This window comes from Pempheris klunzingeri, chromosome 16 (assembly GCF_042242105.1).
Source record: "Pempheris klunzingeri isolate RE-2024b chromosome 16, fPemKlu1.hap1, whole genome shotgun sequence".
Classification (NCBI taxonomy): domain Eukaryota; kingdom Metazoa; phylum Chordata; class Actinopteri; order Acropomatiformes; family Pempheridae; genus Pempheris; species Pempheris klunzingeri.
In genome coordinates this window covers 19,895,759-19,915,103 of record NC_092027.1, presented here as the reverse complement: position 1 = coordinate 19,915,103, position 19,345 = coordinate 19,895,759, and the positions used below count along the sequence as shown (strand labels likewise).

At 45.5% G+C, this 19,345-nt stretch overlaps 1 protein-coding gene across 1 annotated transcript in view; it reads left to right on the top strand.

The window, feature by feature from the left end:
• Positions 1–7,223: 7,223 nt before the first annotated feature.
• Positions 7,224–19,345, top strand: part of eepd1 (endonuclease/exonuclease/phosphatase family domain containing 1) — a 25,277-nt gene continuing 13,155 nt past the window's right edge. The window contains exon 1 of the mRNA XM_070847090.1: positions 7,224–8,450. Coding sequence (XP_070703191.1) covers positions 7,603–8,450 — 848 coding nt within the window. The 5' untranslated portion in view covers positions 7,224–7,602. The remainder of the gene's footprint in view (positions 8,451–19,345) is intronic.

Below are 19,345 nucleotides of genomic sequence, written 5' to 3'. Positions count from 1 at the left end.
CTGAGCAGGTTTAGAGCATGTACTGTTCTGGAAAAGTGACAAACTAAAGTGTACTCAAAACACCTTAAAATTACATGTGAACGGTGGTGAAATGGGCCTAGAGGCACCTCAAAACATGTTGCCTACTACGTACCACGTTTGGCACAGTGGTTTTAAAGTTGTAGTTTTTCATTTGATGGCGCCCATTTACTATTGATATAAAATAGTAACGAATGTTGGTTTCTTGTGTACTAAGTGCTAAAAGTGGATACCATAAAGACTAATGATAATACTAGACTTTATATAGCACCTTTCAAAACAGTCACAAAGTCTTTCACAATAACAACACTTTTAAAACACGAGGAGAATAAAATGAGCTGAAAGCCACTGACTTTACAGAGAGAGTAAAACAAACTAAAGTGTCATTAAACATAAATGGAGTCACTGTAAAAAAGTGATTCAGACAGAAGCAGTCAGACTGTGGAACAACAAAGAAGACAGCCAAGGATCTGAGGAGCAGGGGGGGGGGCCTCAGGTCTTTGTAAGTAATCAATAACATCTTGAAGTCCATTCTTAAGGCGGCAGGTAACCAGTGTAACAAAGCCTGTGTAAGCACTTTGTATTTGCATTATGATGTAGCATGAGAGTGTGGACATATTCCACTCTGACAGCATGTGAAAGTGAAGCTGACCTTAGTGATGTTTGCTTCCAGCAGGTGGCAGCACCAGGCTGCACTGAACTTCCTCCTGCTGAAGCTTCGGGGACTTTCCAAGCTTTTGATCAACCTTATCAGGCTCTTTAACCGTGACTCAGCTGTTTTTGTCTTGATGTACTTAACAACCCTAATTGTGCTGGGTAAAGGCTTCGCTGTGGGCCTGTGTTATCATGGCCTTTCACCCACTGAATGGATCTTCCTCGCTAACGTTCCGCACACACACACACTGTCATTGCGCCTCAACCAGCCCAAAGCTCTGTTAGGAGCACAGCTCACCTCAGTCTGAGGTGATAGCTGCTAACTTGGTGCTGATGACACTGAGGATTTTAGTGTAAAGTAAGCTTGTTTTTTTTTTAGATTATTTTAATGGATTTAGTTGGAGGACTCGTTGTAGACTCTAGGGGTTCTTTATGGATTGCAAAAGTTCTTAAGGAGATTCCAGATATTTGTACATTTGCTCCAAGGGGTCTTCAAAGGGTTCTAGAGGTTCTTTTAGGGCAACTGAAGAGGGTTCAGGTGCACATGGTGGGATTGCATAGCATTGTGTTCTTGAGTTGGGATCCTTTCGAGGGTTAGAGGGATAACAGGATTCTTGAAGGTGGTGCTTGAGATCTTGTGGATCAGGGGCAGTCTTAATGGGTTTTTAGGCGTCCTCTGGAGAGTCTCAAGGATCCTTATGGTAGGGTACCACGTGTGTAACAGAGTGTTCTTGAAGCTTCCCGAGTTCTTTTTAGGAGCTACAGTGGTTCTTCATTGGGTTATTTAGTCCTCGAGTGTTTCCAGGGATTATTATGGAGGTTTAAGGTGTGACTGAGCAGACGCAGAGATTTGGGGGCCTTCAGGTGGCCTTAAAACATACCAGGGGTTCCAGAGAGGGTTCTGACATACATTGGATAAACCTGCAGCATTTATCTAGACCAGGCCTTTGGGAGCATCAGTCTCTCTAGTAATCATTAACCTTCCCATGTCTGTTTACAATGATGCCTTCCTAGATAGCTCCTGACACATGAACAAAAACCCAGTTTCACTGTGAGTGCCAGGCTTTCTTCCCTCCTCACATCAGAAAAACATTATTTATTCAATCATTATTTTTATTTGATATATTTATCAGCAGTAGTAAAACAGTGTTTAATACAATATGGCAAGAACAACTATTACTGCTTTGGGACACATGCTCATATTATTGGTTACAGCATGACAACTTAACCAAACGACTGTTAGGGTTAGGGTATGGAAACTTTTCACTACAGTTAGATCATTCTGGGACGCTATTTCTGAGGAACTGTATCGCTATGAAACAGCCTTGGCCCAGGTTTACTTCCCCCTCTTTGTTGACTTTAGTAAGCAGCACAACAGGAGGTAAGCATAGAGCCTTATAGAGAGGTCTTCCCCACAGACAGCCAATAAAGTGATCAGTTCCACAAAAGCATATCTGATCAGCCAGCCTGTATCATATCCATATTAGATATGGCCGAAAGATTTTCAGTTTTAAAAAATCGCTATTGGCAGCATTTATAAATGTGACCTTGACTTAGTCTGTCCGTCTGGTTTATTCAAGCAAACGTTGGACCCTTTGGACTTCCAGCTTTTGTATGGAGAATAAAACACACTCTCACACACACACACACACACACACTGCCGTACTGTTGCATCACGCCACAGCCTTCCCAGTCTGACAACTGGTCTACGTCAGCCTCTCCTCTTGCTGATTGGCCGGCCGTGTCCCAGGGTCAGCCAGGTGAAGACACCCTCAGCCAATTACAGTAGTGTACAGTAAGACCCCATGTGTCAGCCCACATGACCAGACAGGAAGTGGTCACAAATCATCTAATTCTGCCCCAAAAAGATAGAGACTGTTTGTTCGGTGCCCTCCCTCCCCCACCACTGCTGCGAAGTTCTCCCTCTTTTCAGGCACTTCATGTTTGGTTAATTGTTGAGAGCTACAGTGTTTCTGGGTTAGCTTCAGCCCTGGGCTAAACGATAAGAAGTGTGTCAATGTGGCCATCAACACTCTTTCTGTCTCAGTCTGTTTCATACATTCTAGACAAAGTGTGTCATTTGAACAGTAAGGAGAATATCTTGCTCTGGAGTTGGTTTTTTTGAAGCCCAGTGCCACTACTTAGCATTTTGAGCTAATATTTAAACCTGGTTTACCTGTACGAGAACAATAGTTTTGACCGTTTCCATGATTAAATATCTTAAACTCCAAATAATCTCACTTTTATTGAGAGTGTGACAGCCTCTAATCACCATGCCAACAAATCCCGGAACACTCAGTCTCTTCTTTCCAATAATATTCTTGCAACAGACTCAAATAAGGGGACATTGTCTTTAAATACGAATAGAAACTTGATCCAGCTCTAAAGCTTAACGAGATGAAGAGGCTTGTACATCTTCTGCTGGCTCTGTGAGGCTGTGCTTGTGCTTGTGCTTTACACTGAATGCTACATGCATCTTCACTATGTTAGTTCAGCATGTCAGCATGCGGTTTGCCAATTAGGACTAAACACAAAGCAAAGCAGACACTTATGGGGATGTCATGAAATGTTGCAGGTATTTGGTCCTAAACCAAAGTATTTGACAAAGTAAGAGTTTGACTGACCAACATTGTTGTCTCTTGATGTAAAGCCACATTAAATGCTGCCACAGCGGGAATTGGTTTAGTAAAACTAAACTGTATCTGCAGACTAAAGAGGATCCAGGTTACTTTCCTGGAGCTTCACCAATATGAAATCCATAACAATTTGTCAGTTTGATCTGGATTTATTTCTGTATACGATTGGACATTTGTGATTGTTGGTGACACTAGAGGAAAGGCCTAGTGGCCCATCCTCTGAGAGACCATGCATATGCACAATTAATGTTCACTGGAAACTCATTTTGTTCTCTTTTATATCATTTAGATGGTTTAGCACTAGAAAGCTTATGCTCCCAGGGCATGAATCTGCTTTTTAAATCTCATGGCAAACTGTAGTGATGGAGGGGAAAAGGTTATATTTTTAGTGAAACCATGATTTAAAAAAAAGGAGATATAGCTCACACTCATTTCCTTTTTATGATCTCAAAACACAGTCCACTTATTAAGCTCCTTTCTACCACCTTGACTCCTTTGTACTCTGACAAAACAACCACATGCACAGAGGACAAAACAAGGACACATCAGCAGGGACATAATTTTATTTTATATTATATTATATTTAATGGCGAGTACAAACTGGTTGACCAGTCACTCCAAAACATCTGATCCCATAAGCTGACACAAGTCTTTGCTTACCAGGTCAACTGTCAATTGAGAACTGCCAAGAACCCTGGGATTAGTAATATTAGACGAGCAGCATGGGAAGATACAATCAGAAAACATGAATCTTAAGCCAACGTCTTTCAATCGTTTTTCAAAATCATATCACTGAAACCTAAATCCTCATAACTGATTCGGATGTGGATCAGACTCCAGAATCGTGTCTCTCTTGCATTCGCCCTATTTAGCGATGTGATTGCCTTCAGCTGAGAATCATTTCTTGGATTATTTTCTTCGACGTACCTGTGGTGGGGATCTTCTGCTTTATCCGTGTTGCATAAGAGCTGAGGTCAAGCAAAGGCAACCACGTCCAGTATTTATGCCACAGGGCATACTGGCTGTAAATAGAGCTGTGATGTGAACAGTGGCTTATCCTTTCACTACCAGAGGATCCTGGCATACAGCTGACTGTCTGCACCACACCCTGCAGAGATCCGTGCCACTGGTTACAAATGGAACGTTAAAGTAGACAGAGTGCCATGTGACAACATTTGTATTTGTATGTCATTTGTAATCATAATAATAATAATCCTACATTGTCTCATTATGGAAAAACGATGCAATTCAACAGTCCTCAAATTAAACTAGTCTTCATTTTGGTCTTCATGTGTGTTTCTTAAAAACACACAAGTGTATCAAGGGCCACTAGCACCCGGAAACCTTCTACGACATCAGTGCCAAACTACTTAAGAACCCCAGGAAACACCTCAGGGATGCGTGTGGCAACTCTTAGAAACTTTTCGAGAACTCATGGGACCCTGATACGGACCCATTAGACCCCCACAGGAATCACTAGAACCCCCTTTATCACTAGTTTGAGCCCCCTCAAGGACACTGTAAATTTATCACAAGGAACAACAACAAATCTTCACAAGTACTCTATTTGAGAATCATTAGAACCCATCAAGAACCTCTCAAACCCTATGGTTCTGAAACAATTCTCTCATGGGCCTTGGGAATTGGAGAAACTAGTTAGTTTGCCTGCAAGCATATCAAGGAACCCCCAAAAGAACTTCCCAAGAATATATTAAGGACCTTCCAAAACCCCTCCACGTTGCTGTAACCACTCAAGAGCTCGAAGAGCCACTAAAAAACCTTGGAGCTCCATGGAGAACCTGTGGATTTCATTTAAGTAATCTACTGTCATCCTTTGAGCGTCACAAGACCCCTGGAGCCCCCTCAAGAACCCCACAGACGTCCACAAGAATCCCCGGATTAAAACCCTTCCCAAAACCCTTCTCATATCTCTGGTCCCCCTCAGGAGCTCATCGAACCACGCAAGAACCTACAGAGCTCCACGTAAAATCCCACAGGACTCCTGGGACTGCTAGGAACCTGTGGAACCCTTTCAAGAACCCATGCACCTCTCCCAATCTTCTTGTGGGCCCTCAAAATGCTCGTAAGGACCCATTAAACCTTTAAAGAACCACGGGAAGCCCCTCAAGAACCGTTGATGGTCTCTGAATCCCTCTTTGAAAATTGTTGGTGTGGCATACTTACAATACATTAATACGTTATGGTGAAACAATAAATATTAAAATACTAAAATCAACACAGGTGCACCCTACTTCCAGAGAGGATGCATATATTACTGTCCCTTTATGACTGTTTCATATTTCCATTTGGAAAGAATACATTTAAAGGCATTGGAGTTATGGCCAGAGAAGAAAGAATCATCCTCTCTGTAAATGAGGAGCTTTTCAACAGCGTCACAGAGGAGAGAAAGCACAAGATGAATAGATAATCACAGGCTTTGTTGATAATGAATGACACCAAAGCGTGTGTCTTATCTGAAATTATAATGCTATGCTAATCCAATCAGGCAGGATCGGAGCAGAAGGAGCCAGAATGATGATTACTTCCTGCCACTGATGGGGGGGGTCACAGTCACACACAGAACGCTTCGACCACTTGTAGAATACTAGTCCCACACTTCATGGTTGTTTTCACCTCAGATTAAAATACCTGTTTTTTCATAGGCCAACATCCTTGAAAGTTGAAGGAACTTGAACCCAAGAAAATCTGTCATACAGATGAAGCCAACACCTGCCGCATGTTGGTGTGAAATCCATTCTGCTAGCCTCGACCAAGTAGGTAGACTAAAGAAACATTACATATGTGGAAATTACAACTTGTCTTTCATCCACAGCTCTGTCTGATTTAGTCTGAATGGTTTTTACAAATACTTCTAAGCAAAGTGAATGTAAAGGAAATTGCTTTTTTTAAAATGTGCTTGATATATATGTTAACATCCTATCATCCTGGTCTACTGTAGATTTGTAGTTTTGTTGCCAACACCAAGACTGAATGATCAATTATTAACCAGAATTAAAAACCATAGATAGCTTTTATTAAAAAGAAAAAAGTGTGTATGTGTGTAATCAGCTCCTCTTCACCAGCCAACTGAGGAAGTAGAAAATCAGTTCGGTTTCAAAATAAAAGCCGGATCGACACGAGGTGTTTTTTTCCCCCCCATATATGGGCATCAAAAAGCATGTTGTGAATTTTATGAAGGAATTAAAAACCATTATTATATTAAAAAAAATACATGAAAGAAGAAGAACTGGTCACAACAACTGCTTGTTTATTATGGGCCCCAGATGGAACATGTAAAATATATAAAAGTGCACAATAACTTTTTTTTTAAAAAATGATTTCATTCATTTAAATTCAGCCACAAGAATAAATAAATAAATACATACATAAATAAGACTATTTTCCCATTTCCATTTTTTAGTCTAGAAATAAACTCAATGTGCAAAAATAACAAAGAAAATAAATCAATATATTTGGAAATAAAATACATTTAAAGATAAACAAGGACATTTCTCTGTGTATGGGAAAAGAATTGATGTGGACTAAAATAAGAGCTCATAAATATAAAAATAAAGAAATACATATTTATTCTTTATTTGCATTTTTTCGTGAAGTCGTTTTAAATCAATGTGCACATTTAATTATATCTATTTGTTAATGTCCTGTCTCTTTCTTGGGCTCCCATTGTTTATGAGGGGACTAGTGTATTGAATTGTACTGAATGTAATGCATGTTGTGCTTGGTAAAAGTGTGCACACGCATAAATATTTTAAGTGGCTCGCATGCGTCACCCTCCCGCTGTAGCCGTCTTATTTTGAAGGCTGACGCAGTTCCGGTCTGTGCCTGCCTCAGCCTGTGTGACTTGACGCGCGGAGGGAGCGATGGTTTGGTGTCGCTGTGATCGCTGGAGTCTCCCCGTCAGAGGAGTGTGTGTGGAGGCCGACCTGTGGCCAGACACACACTGACTGTTGGAGGCCAAAGTTTACCGTGGAGCCGGTATAACCACCCCCCCCGCCCCCACCCACAGGACACACAGACAGGCTGCAGCTGCGCGGGGAGCCGATGAGCGGGACACATGCAGCATGTAGCCAGGACCGAGGACGACTGCTGTGTGGTGCGCACGTCTAATATCTCTTCTTCAGCGAACCGGGCTGTGACAGGCGGAGGAGGTGGAGGCTGTGTGTCCATGTGTGTGTCACCTCTCTGCTCTCCGTGCCGCTTGTGTTCCAGCCCGTCCTCTCTGCCGTGGCCCACCGTCTGCTCCCGATCCGAGCCCCGGTGACCCGCCGGAGCCATGGGTGGGAGTCTGGGCTGCCACCGCTCCATCCCCAAGGACCCCACGGACTTCAGCTGCGGCAAGCGCAAATTCAGCGCTGCGTGTAACTTCGGCCACATCCTGGTGAACCAGGAGCGGCTCAACATCAACACTGCCACCGAGGAGGAGCTCATGACTCTGCCGGGAGTCAACCGCACTGTTGCGCAGAATATCGTGGAGTACCGGGACTGTATCGGGGGGTTTAAGAAGGTGGAGGACCTGGCTCTGGTGAGCGGGATCGGAGCCACCAAATTGGAGGTGATCAAACTGGAAATATGCGTCTCCAGCAGGACCAGTTCGTCCCAGCACTCCCCGTCCTCTCTGCGCAAAGACCTGGACCACCAGTCCTGCACCGGGATGAACATTAACACCGCCACCCCGGCGCAGCTCATGAGCATCCGAGGCATCACGGAGAAAATAGCCAAGAACATCGTGGCGTACCGGGCGGAGCACGGCCACTTCAAAAACATCGAGGACCTGGTGCGGGTCAGCCACATCAACAGCTCCCTGCTGGACAAAATCCGCTTCCAAGTGTTCGTGGAGCGCTCCAGGGCGCCGTCCACCAACACCAACGGAGGGCTGACCTGCACCACCAAGTCCCACCCCAGCCCGACTTCGTTCAGTCTCACCAGCGACGACCTGGACCTCCCGCCCGGAGGCCCGACCCAGATCATCTCCGTGCGGCCCAACGTGGAGCCGCCGCCCGGCCTGCGGGAAGGGAAGCCCGTGGTGCGCCTGGCCACATGGAGCCTGCAGGGCTGCTCCTGCGATAAGGCCAACAACCCGGGGGTCAAAGAGGTGGTGTGCATGACTCTGCTGGAGAACGAGTGAGTAAATCCTCCAGAGCTCACCTGAACTCTCTCTTCTTTTTACCTGAGGTGTGATCAGACATGATGTGTGGAGGAGAGGTGGTGTCTTTGTGTGGAGGTGGAGGAGAGCAGGCAGCAGGCAGTGCTCTGCCTCGGACAGACATAGAAGTCCAGTGCAGCTCTTTCTTATTGGTTCAAAGAATAAATAGGTGAATAAATGATGAGACAAAACAACTAAATTCTAATTCCACTTCAAATAGGACAAACACATGATTCCACAGTGCATATTGGAGGCATTTCTTCTTGTTTGTTCATCCTTAAAGGAGCTGAGAATAAACTAAGGAGTGTCAAAGACAATCTGCACTTTGGCTCAGGACTTATTATTTTATTATCTAACTTGCTGAGTAATACAGCTGCTCCTAAAATCTGTGTTTTTACAGCTCACACATTAAAAACACAGTTGTCACTGCCAATACTGGCCCCACAGCCAACCAGGCCTATTTGTCAACCGTGCTGATTAGTAGACCACCAGTGAAAGTCCAGCTCTCTGGACTTTGCACTCGTGTATTCCTTATGGATTTGGACCTTCTATCTAATAAGAGTGACTTAATCGTGGCCATAAAAACACAGCTCTGACTCGACGTTGTCAGCCCCCGCTGTGCTTGTCATCTTTAGTACGATGCCATCGGGGGGCCATTCTTGGCACAGATGCCTTTCCGCTGGTGCCGACTCTGTCCAGATCTAGTGTGGGATGATTAAAATAACCACACTGGTGTCTCATCGTGCGGTGACTCACAGCTACGGATTGTTCACATCAAACCATTTTCTACCAGCAGAAGTGGAAGTTAGCAAGTGAGAAGGTTTCCCGTGCAAATGAAGGATCCTCATGAGCTGGTCACACTGTAGTCAGATCAGCTCGTTCAATAACTTCACATTCCCAGCACCCAGAAGGCTTCACTGTGGAGCTGTTTGGTGATTTGATCAAACACAGCTTTATATTGTACTCACATGGTGCTAACCCCTAGATAAAGTGGAACCAGAGATTAGATTTCGACACAGATGAAGTAATAATCCAGGACCTTTAAGTTTTGTTGTACTGTACCGGTGCAAAGTCCTCTGCACATTTGTAAAGAACAGAATCACCTCAGGCTCACGGGCTCTTAGAAAACCTGAGAGCGGACAGTTGTATACAAAAGCACAGGCAGGTTTGTGAGTCTGTGAGAGCACTGAACATGATAACAACATGGACAGGATACACACACACACATACATTACTTTTAAAACCAAAATGACCTTTTAAAAAAATGTGTTACATGTTTTAGAAAATGTGCAAATATGAAAAAAAAAACACAACACCAACTCCACACAAGACTAGCAGTGGGTGTAATGAACTGAAGAAGTAGAGCATTAGCATTTTGTAGTGAGACGTGGTAATGAAACCGCCATCATGACCAGAGTCAAGTCAGCAGTACGCAGCGGTGTGCACAGCCACTAAAATGTGGTCAAATACGCACTAAAAACCCTGTGAATATATTAGAAAAGAGTCACATTTCCATCATAAGCTCTCCACAAGGCTGCAGGTCTCTGGGCCAAACCTGCTTTATGTAACACGGCCAAGCTTTGAGTCTCCGGATTCTTTGATTCGCGGCATTGTTGTGTGACAAGGCCTCACTTGAAAATGAATGAAGAGCAGAGAGAGAGAGAGAGAGAGAGAGAGAGAGAGAGAGAGAGAGAGAGAGAGAGAGAGAGAGAGAGAGAGAGCAGCGACCGTGTTCTTTCACCCAGAGTGCAACATTTGTGCAGAACGGCAGGAAAATAGGCCTCTGTGAATCCAGGTTAATCTGCCCAGAGAGAAGGGTCTCAGCATCACTTTTCCACAGACGATGAATGAATGAACCAGATGAATTCAGTGGGATTCTGTGTACTGTGCCTGACGACCAGCCGCTCAGCTCACCTTGTCCAAAGGCTCTGTTAGCTCAGGTGTGAGGAGGCTCGGCAGGACAGGACATACAAGATATTTACTCTGCTCTGCTCACATGACTGCTCGCACGGCCGCCGTGTTCCCCGGTTATGTTCTTTGTTCCGTGCACACAGCAGGGTGTGGCCGGACTTTCTCAGAGTCTGTTGGCACCAGGTTACACTTGCTGGAGTGGAACCCGGAGCTGTGCTGTGTCTGTCTTGGGTGGTGAGGCCTGACCTGCTTGGAGCAGTGGAGGGGTTGGTGGGTGGGGGGGTCAGGAGAGGGGATTCCTGCAGTACAAGTTATTACATCTGAAAGCGTCACTGCTGGTAAAATTAGTATCCTCTGCTGTGCAGCCATCATATGATCCCTCCCAGCTCCTAAACATGCTGCTCCCTGTCGTGTGGAGAGGCTGCCACACCGGACACTGTTTAACAACCGGCCGTTTTAATGCTACCTGGCTTAAGAGGAAACCCCTATTCATCAGTTCAAAATGTGGAGCTTATTGTTACTTCTGTTTCTATATGTGTGATGTAGAAAATGCTGCCACGCAACTGAAATAATCTGATACCATTTTATGAGAAGTGCCTGGTCTAAGATCAGAACACTTCAAAGTCTGTAGCAGATATCGGATTGAGTGCGTTCTTCAAAGTGTCAGTGTCAGTGTCGCCCTCTTTGATTCTGCTGAATCTGATTTCCATTCTGCAACACGTTATCAAATCACCATCAGTTAGCGGGGCGGCTACCGGTAACAGGGCCGACGTCTGATCACAGCATCCTCTCTGTCAGTAGCTGGTTACCGTGGAGCTCTTCTGTGGAGGCGTCGCCGGGATGACGCTCGCCAGGCTGCTTTGTCATCGTTCTCTGGAGATATTATATATCCCTTCGGTAATGCATTTGTGCGAGAAACCACATCAACATTTCTGTCTTTTTAATGCCATGCAGGGGGGAAAGGGCTCTGGGTCGCTGCAGAGCCACGAGCAGCCACTTGGTCCAGCCCCAGTTGGCCCTTTATCAGAGGCTGATTCAGCATGCTGAGGCGATGAAGATGTCTGAGTAACTGCTCAAACTGTGAATCGCTGATTTACTAAACTTTCTCATTATTTTTGTCTTCACCTTTATTTTCTTCCTTAACCCTTTCATGCATGAATTATGATAACTTCAGTCAGGAGTGTTTTTATTCCTCTTTAGGCATCAACCCATATTTTATAAAGATATATTTACATGTCCAGTAGTTGAAATCTAGCTGCTGATCATCATTTCCTCCCAATATAAAATCAATACTTAGATGTTACTTGGTGTCCCCATATTTTTCTTACCTGCCAGGGTTTCTTTTTCTAGAAGGTTTGAGCAGAAAAAAATGAGCAACTTGGTGTTTCTGGCTGTCTGTCGGCCATCTTGGCTTCACTCTGAGCGGATGAGATGATGCAGTAGCTTCACTGTAGTGGCTGATGTGCAGCTACGCCATCAAAACTCATGCATATACAAGAAAACAGTGTTTGAAGAGCTGCACACTGCAGTGACCTCTGTGCATGAAAGGGTTACGTAAAAACTATTGGCTGACACCAGTGTTCAGAACCCTGGTAATATCTATCTCTCTTTTTCAGCAGACACATTCTCATCTTGCATTTTGAACACATGACCGTATCGTCCAATGTGGAAATCCCTTTTTTTTTTTGCCTTTCTCCAGTGTTCTTTGGAGTAAAACACAGACCAGTACTAGATGTTTCCTCTGATGCAGCCACGTGTTGATGTCCAGGTAGCATTTTGGTCGGGGGGCTTTTGCGGTGTGCGCTCGCAGACTTTAACGGAGAACGTGAGGTAACAAGAGGTGATGTGCTGGAGTTCAGACCCAGACCACTTCCACACCTCCACGTATCTGACCAATCACCGTGCTGATGGTAATCGTGAGGTGACATGTTGTCCTATTTGTTAGAAGAAGTGGATGCTGTTAGTGGGTGGTGTCTGCTTACCTTCGGGCGTGCTCGTACAGGCAGCCACACAAAGTGTGGGATGTTTGTTCATTTAAAAAGAATGCAGCCATCCATGTTTATTAAGCCCTTCCTAAAGCCTCGCCCCACCCACTGTAAACGGTCCTAGGTGAAACCTGGAGCCTCACATGACGCTTCCACTTCTGATTAGAATCGTCTGATTACCTTTTGGCGCCATCACCCCCCCCCCCCCACCCTCTTATGAATCTCCTCCATTTCCCTCGCTCATGCCTCCCACTTCCTGTGTTCCCAAGCCACGGGTAACAACCCTAATGGTGATACTGTGGTGATCATTGTTATGGAGGAGGAGGGGCTGTAGAGGAGATACAGTGTGTTTGCACAGCACTTGGGCCTGTTTGTGTGTGTGTGTGTGTGTGTGTGTGTGTGTGTGTGTGTGTGTGTGTGCGCGTGTGTGTGTTAGCAATCATGAGATCCAGGCTGAGTTTACACACTTCCTGGCTTTCCTCCAGGCATAAACAGAGCTACTAGAGTTCAATGAACTCCTGCTTACCAAAGGTTACACAGCAAACCGTGCCCGGCCACCACGGCCTCCTGGGCCCTCTGGTACTGGTAATCAGCCGTCCGTCGGTCAGCCCCACGCACCGGGCCGAGGGCAGGGGAAGCAGTGAGCTCTTAGTGAAAAGCTGTGTTGCTGTCACGTACGTCTGCTCCTTAGATCCTCTCTTCCTACACGACGGGCCTCAGAAGACTTTTTTAAATCCAAACACTCACATGGCACCGAATGTGTCTTGCAGTACTGTGCAAGTTTAAAGCTGCATGAAGCAAGAATTTTATGCAACAAACACCCCCCCCCCCCTGTAAAGCGGGGCTGTGGGAGAGAACATCCTCGCAGTTTGACAGCTTGTATTCATCCAGCGCACCATCCCGCCAACATGGCACCGAGCTGCACACAGGAAGTAGAGACTTAGAACATATAAGTGAGTTACAGGACAGCAGCGAGGAAGTGACTTGTCCAGAGAGCTCACTAGCACAACATCTATGGTCTTCTCTTTCATTTCCTTTCGTATGAATCATTCGGGACTGGCGCACAGTGTGCCCTTCACCGTCACGGCTCTAGCACATGGACTTGTTCCACGTTTCGGTCAAATGTTTTTACCGTCTTTCTAAGGCTGAAGGGTAGGACTTTTCCATTTAAATAAACATCCGTTATATTCAAGCCCTTGCCAAACTGGTTCACACAATGCTGATTACATCTCTGACAACGGCAGGTAGCTCTCTGTGTGTCTGCGTTCCCGGCCTGGCCCACTGGTACTGATGCATTTTACATCAACCAGCAATTTTCTGCATTATGACCCTGCCTCGTGCTTTAAAGGTCTTTTTTTTACTGTTGTTGGAATAGTAAACCTGTTGTTTAAGTTCCAGTTGAAATAAAATAAAAGATGAAAAGTGATAAACTGGTCCTGTAGATCATGTGGGTGCAGCGTCAGCGTCACTTTCCTGACTCAGCTCAACCTGAAAGGTCACTCAAGGTTTTTTTTTTACTTTTTTCCTCACAATGTCACGAGGGTTTGTTTTCAGCGGTGCCGTGTCTGCTCGACCCCTGACCTCGCTGACGGGGCTGCTGGTGATGATGATGATGATGATAGGGCCGACACCGCACACAGAGCCGTCTGTGGTTTTCTCAGAGCGGCACTGAAGCAAAAGGGAAGAGACACCAGACGGAGATTTACATCCTCATTTAGTTGGCCGAAGCAGCCTCGTAGTGGACCGTGCTTTCTTTGAGTTACTTACTGATAACAGATCAGGTGTCATGCTGGCATCAAAGCACACACACCCGAGAACGCAGAACAGAATCTGTGGCTCGTATCTCCACCATTCCTTCTTGTCGTTAGCACAGGTGGCTAACAGATGATAGCCTGGCCTGCTGTGTTTACACCGCAGCTAGTGAAGCCACTTCTATGATCCCGAGTGGCTGGTGATATTCCAGGTCTTTGAGTGACAGGCGTACAGATGGCAGCTGCTGTCGCCGCTCCCTTGTTTAATTCTATTACCATCCGGTCAGATCTGCCTCTGCGCCTTGTTCAGCCCGTCATTACTCTGCTGAGGACGACAAGTCATCTTCCTGTCCGCTGTGCAAAGACACGTCTGGCGTCGCACTTTGGCTTCAGCTGTAGTGTTCAATGCTGATTCCTCTTCGTGACCTGCGTGGGCAATGCGACCACCAGTGAGGAGAGAGGATTCCCACAAAACGACTAACCCCAACTCTCCTCCCTGCAAACCCTTGAAGCCGGGGGAGACAGCAGTTTATTAGCAGCAGTTATTCATGAAAAAGAAGCGAATTAGAGGATTTCCCCAAATGTTAAAAATAGCTTTTAACTTTGAGAAAAACTGGCAGTAGGAATGCTGCTGTCATGATGGCTGGTACTCATTAACCATGATGCACTCTTTTACAGTTATTGCATCAAGGAAGCAGTTCATTTGAATCTAGTTTGGGGCAAACACTGCAGAAAGCTCCTTCTTCTATTCTTTCAAACCACAAAATACATTTTCAGCCACAGCAAAGCCTCTCCCAGACTGTCCATGTGCTTTATGTTCGCGTGTGCGAGGCTGCAAATCTGCTTGTTGATGTACACAAGCCCAGTGCAGCTGTTGAGATGGTTTACACAACATCTGTGGTCTGTACTGTGGGCCTGGATTATGAGATAGGCAGGCACAGAGTTTGGCAGCAGCGTCACACTCTCTGTTAATCCCTTCCCAGACTGACAGAAGTGACAGAAACGCACACATAAACACGCCGGTCGTCCACATTTTCAGTGACGGAAGAGCAGCACTTGGACCGCGTGATGCACCGAAGGAATCCGGTGAGGCTGAGTCCGGCACGGGGGCTTAGGTCGCAAGGACAGGGTGCTGCAAAGGAAGACTGTGCTGACCTGACGCAAAGGGTGCTCATGTGGAAATTTCCATTGGCGCAGCATTTTATTGTGGGTGGACAGTGAGTTAGGGGCATTGCCCTGCAAGACCTGCCAGCCAGGAGTCACTCGGGTCAATACAGTGCACCCAAGCCCGTTTCTTTTGCTAAACAAAGCTGATTTGGGCTTTTTGTCTCCTGCAGCAGCACATCAAACTGACTTACTGTGGTCACTAGTAAGCTAAAAGCAGCTCCACTTTAATCAGCCAGATTGAAACAGCAGATCCATTCCCTTCAGAGTACTGGAGAGAGCGAGGAGATTTATTCATCAGTGTCAACTTACAGAGATTGCTAAACCGAATAGTTGATCTGAAAAGCAAACCTTAAAGGGATATTCCACCTGAAACCTGTGTTGTGAGTGTTCAGCAGTCACCCTGTGCAGGCTTGACAGGTGCCTCTAAAAGGGTTTTTATGGTGAACCACTCATAGAAACTTTTTGGATCACTAGAGCAGTATAATCCACCTCTCTACTGTCTGTGTGCTCTTTATGTTTCAAACTATTGCTCATATTTGAGCGACAATATGCAAAAACGGCGCTCATTTGTTGCTGCTGCAGTTAGTAGTTAGTGTGCATTGTTTAAGCAAATGCTTACATTGATTGCTGTTCCACCAACAACTGAGGAAAATATGTGGCTTTAGCTGCTTCATGCTCCGCTCAGTTCACCAGCTAGTTTCTGTCTGTGTCTGTCTGCTGTTTGCTGCTGGATTCAAACAGTGCTGACCGCCGTGCTGCCCCAAGCAGTGACGCCAATAACATGCTTTTGCAAAATGTATTTGTGATGTAATTTTCCTGCTGCTCACAGCATCTCACGTGCAAGTTGCATGGCACATATTCATTTCAATTTTCAACTAAATGACTAATGCAGATGTTCGCGCATCAAGATGGAACCGCACATACATCGTGGTTCGTGTCCGTAGCATCTTTGATGTTGCAAAGTCGGCATGTTGGATATTTTCACCTGACTGTGGCCGTATAAACGTCCCAGAGGCAGTAGAAGAACCTTGTCTTTGCTCCATGAACGCCTCTAAAAACCAAGGTGACAGTTTTCAGAGAACAGCATTCTCCATTCATCATCACTGTCCGCACCCCATCACGCTGTGTGCTTTTTAAATGTGTCTGCTGTGGTGAACTGCAGCCTCGAGGCATTATTTATGTTCAAGGTCATCTCCGCCGCCGCCGCTTGGCACTTCTGATTATGCAACCTTGCCTGTGCCCTCAGATTTGCTTTAATCTGACGAGTGCTGAAGCAGACACCGTGTTTTGCTCCATCATGTTCTGTTTGTGTCTGCACATCAGCAGTAGATATGGGGCCCAGAAACTCAGCGCGACGGCGATGGACTCCACTGTCATGGTGACACTGAAGAATTAGGCCGGAGCTCACAGAGCAAGTCTGCAACCTTTCTTTAGTAGTTTTGCACTTCTGAGTGTCTGTGCCTGTCTGAAGGATTACTTTAGCTCCTATAGACCCCTGAAAGTACAATCAGAGCACTGGCTGCATGACTGACTCAGCACTACCCCTCATGTCCTGATGACATGGCTGAACCTCAGGTCAGCTCAGGGTGCGCTGGGGTTGAACGGCTGCCAGTAGAAACGGGAAGATCGGGATCTCAGCCAGCGGGAGTGAGGCAGGGTCTCAGGGTGATCACTCCTACAGGGAGGAAGGGGGGGTATTGTCTCTGTGACCGCAGGCCTGTTTGTTCTGAAAACAGGATCTGTGGACTTGCTGATCACGAAGGCGACAAAGTTTCTGCTTGTGGTTTCACCGTCTCTGTGTTTAGTAACCTGAGGCGGGTGCGGCTGAGGCTGATCGGACAGCAGAAACAAAATGGATTTGCATGAAAAGTGAAGTGCAGAATTTTGATAGTGGCGATCCATTTGCAAAGAGAGTTTCAGTGGTATTGTTATGTAAAGAGCTGCTGTAGGCTTGATGTGGCTACATAATCTAGTCTGTATGAGTGTATTTTAGGCCTGACATCTTGACTGTGCTGTCAAGTTGCAAGTTGTATTCACTTATTGTGTTAAAATCAGTTGCACAATGCTCTGGAATTCATTCAATCACAAACGGCTGGTACGCGGCACAATTCACAGCCACCAGACTCCATTGACAGAAACAGTAATTTTACCTCACAGTCCACAGTGTTGGCTGGTCTGCTGCCGTTTTGATTGGATGGTTTGTTGGTGTTATTGTGCCACTTTGGTGTTTTACAGGATTAGTTTAGATTCAACTCAATATTTATGTGAGACACAGAGTTAATGGTTTGTTTTCTGTGGTCGGTGAACACACAGTTATATTTACATGGAGTGCAGTGTTGTTCACCAAAACATGCGCCGTGTATCCTCGGGGCACTAACAAACATGTTCTCCGCATTTCCCTCCTTATAGAAATGCACGAAGCCAATTTTGAAACCTGCATTGCTTACATTAGTGTTTGCTGCCCTGCAGTGTTTTTCCTTCTTGCCGTCATTTCAGCGTTAGTATGTTCCTTTTAAACATGCGTAAACGGAATTTCCCCTCGGAGATTAATAAAGTATATTGATTGATTGATTGATAGTTCCTCTGCTAACTTTTAATCAGAGGAGTAGCATGAAAGCAGCAGCAGGAATGTGTATTGCATCTTCCATGAGATCACATGCATGTGTGTGCAAGATAAAAACAGAACTGGGAGCCAAATCGTGAAACCGCAAAACTTCCCAGGGTACGTTTAGTTATTAAATTATTAGATTATTAAAGCTCTCTGAGAGTTATCTATTGGTCCTAACACTTGGTGCTTGTTTGTCATCCATTGTTGCTTACGACTGTGACAAAGTTTAGCTGTTGCTTGTTGCAAAAATCTCTTTACACTTAATGAAATCAAGTTCCAGACAGTTATCCGTTTACTATTTACGTTTTGGTGGTTGGCCGTAGCTTCGTAACTTCTAAATCTTGCCAAAAAATCTGCATGGTTCCCAGAGGATAATATACATATGCGATATAATACGCTTTCTTATAGCTCCATCCTTTGGCCAGAAGGTCCAGAATGCATACCAGATATGCCCTAAACCTTTTGACAGAATTTCAATTTCCTGAGCTCATTCATGGTCCCCAGAGGATGAAAGCTTGGGATTTTAATGACCGCGTGACCTTAAAGTTGAACATGGCAGCCTTCACACGAGCAGGCTTTAGTCTTGTTGTTGGATTTTAGGCGTCATTTGCTGGTAAATATGACACTGAAAACATTGAATCCACTAAATAACACGGCAACATATGCTGTGTCCAAGATTTCCACATTTCTAGGTCCATCTCAACCCCTTTATCCTTCACCTACTGTACTAACCATGGCCTCCTGAATATGCATCAGCAGCTGCTTTAATTGATTCTAAGTTCAGCCACAGTGAAGGGTGTTCTTAGGATTAAGATTTACACCTTTATACTTAGTCTGTACTGTACTAAGCACCTCTACACATTCTCACACACACAAAGCAAACTTGTTAAATAGAATGAAGACTTAACATGCAGGGCTACTTCCAGTAACCTCACACACCTCATCACGCCCAGTGTCGTGACGTGATGCCGCGTTCCATCTCCGTTCTTCTAAAAGCAGCAGCACAAAGGCGAAAGGGAGCAGAGAGAGGTCCTGTGTGATCTGAGGCACCAGAGCGGCCCCCTTACGGCCATGACAGCTTCACGGCACGACGCGAACGACCGCGTGGAGGATTTGTGTTGTAACTCCTCTATGTTCTCCTTCATGAGTGCTGACTGATTACATTACACATGCTGCTGGTGCTGGTCACGGAGCCTCCCTGGAACACTCAGCTGAGTGAATGTGCGTCTGTCTGGAGTGCTAACAGAGCGCCTAAAATGCCCAACAGCAGCAGCAGCAGCACTTCACTAATAGAAAAGACTGTTATGCAATGTGATTTTCTGTGTGGCTGATTTCGAATTAGTAGGTTAGAGGTGAATGAGGTCAAAGCATTGCCACCAACTTCATTTCATTGTGTTGCACCACAGTGATTCAGTTTAGCATACGGCGCTGGAGACTGAGCCGGGTGTGTG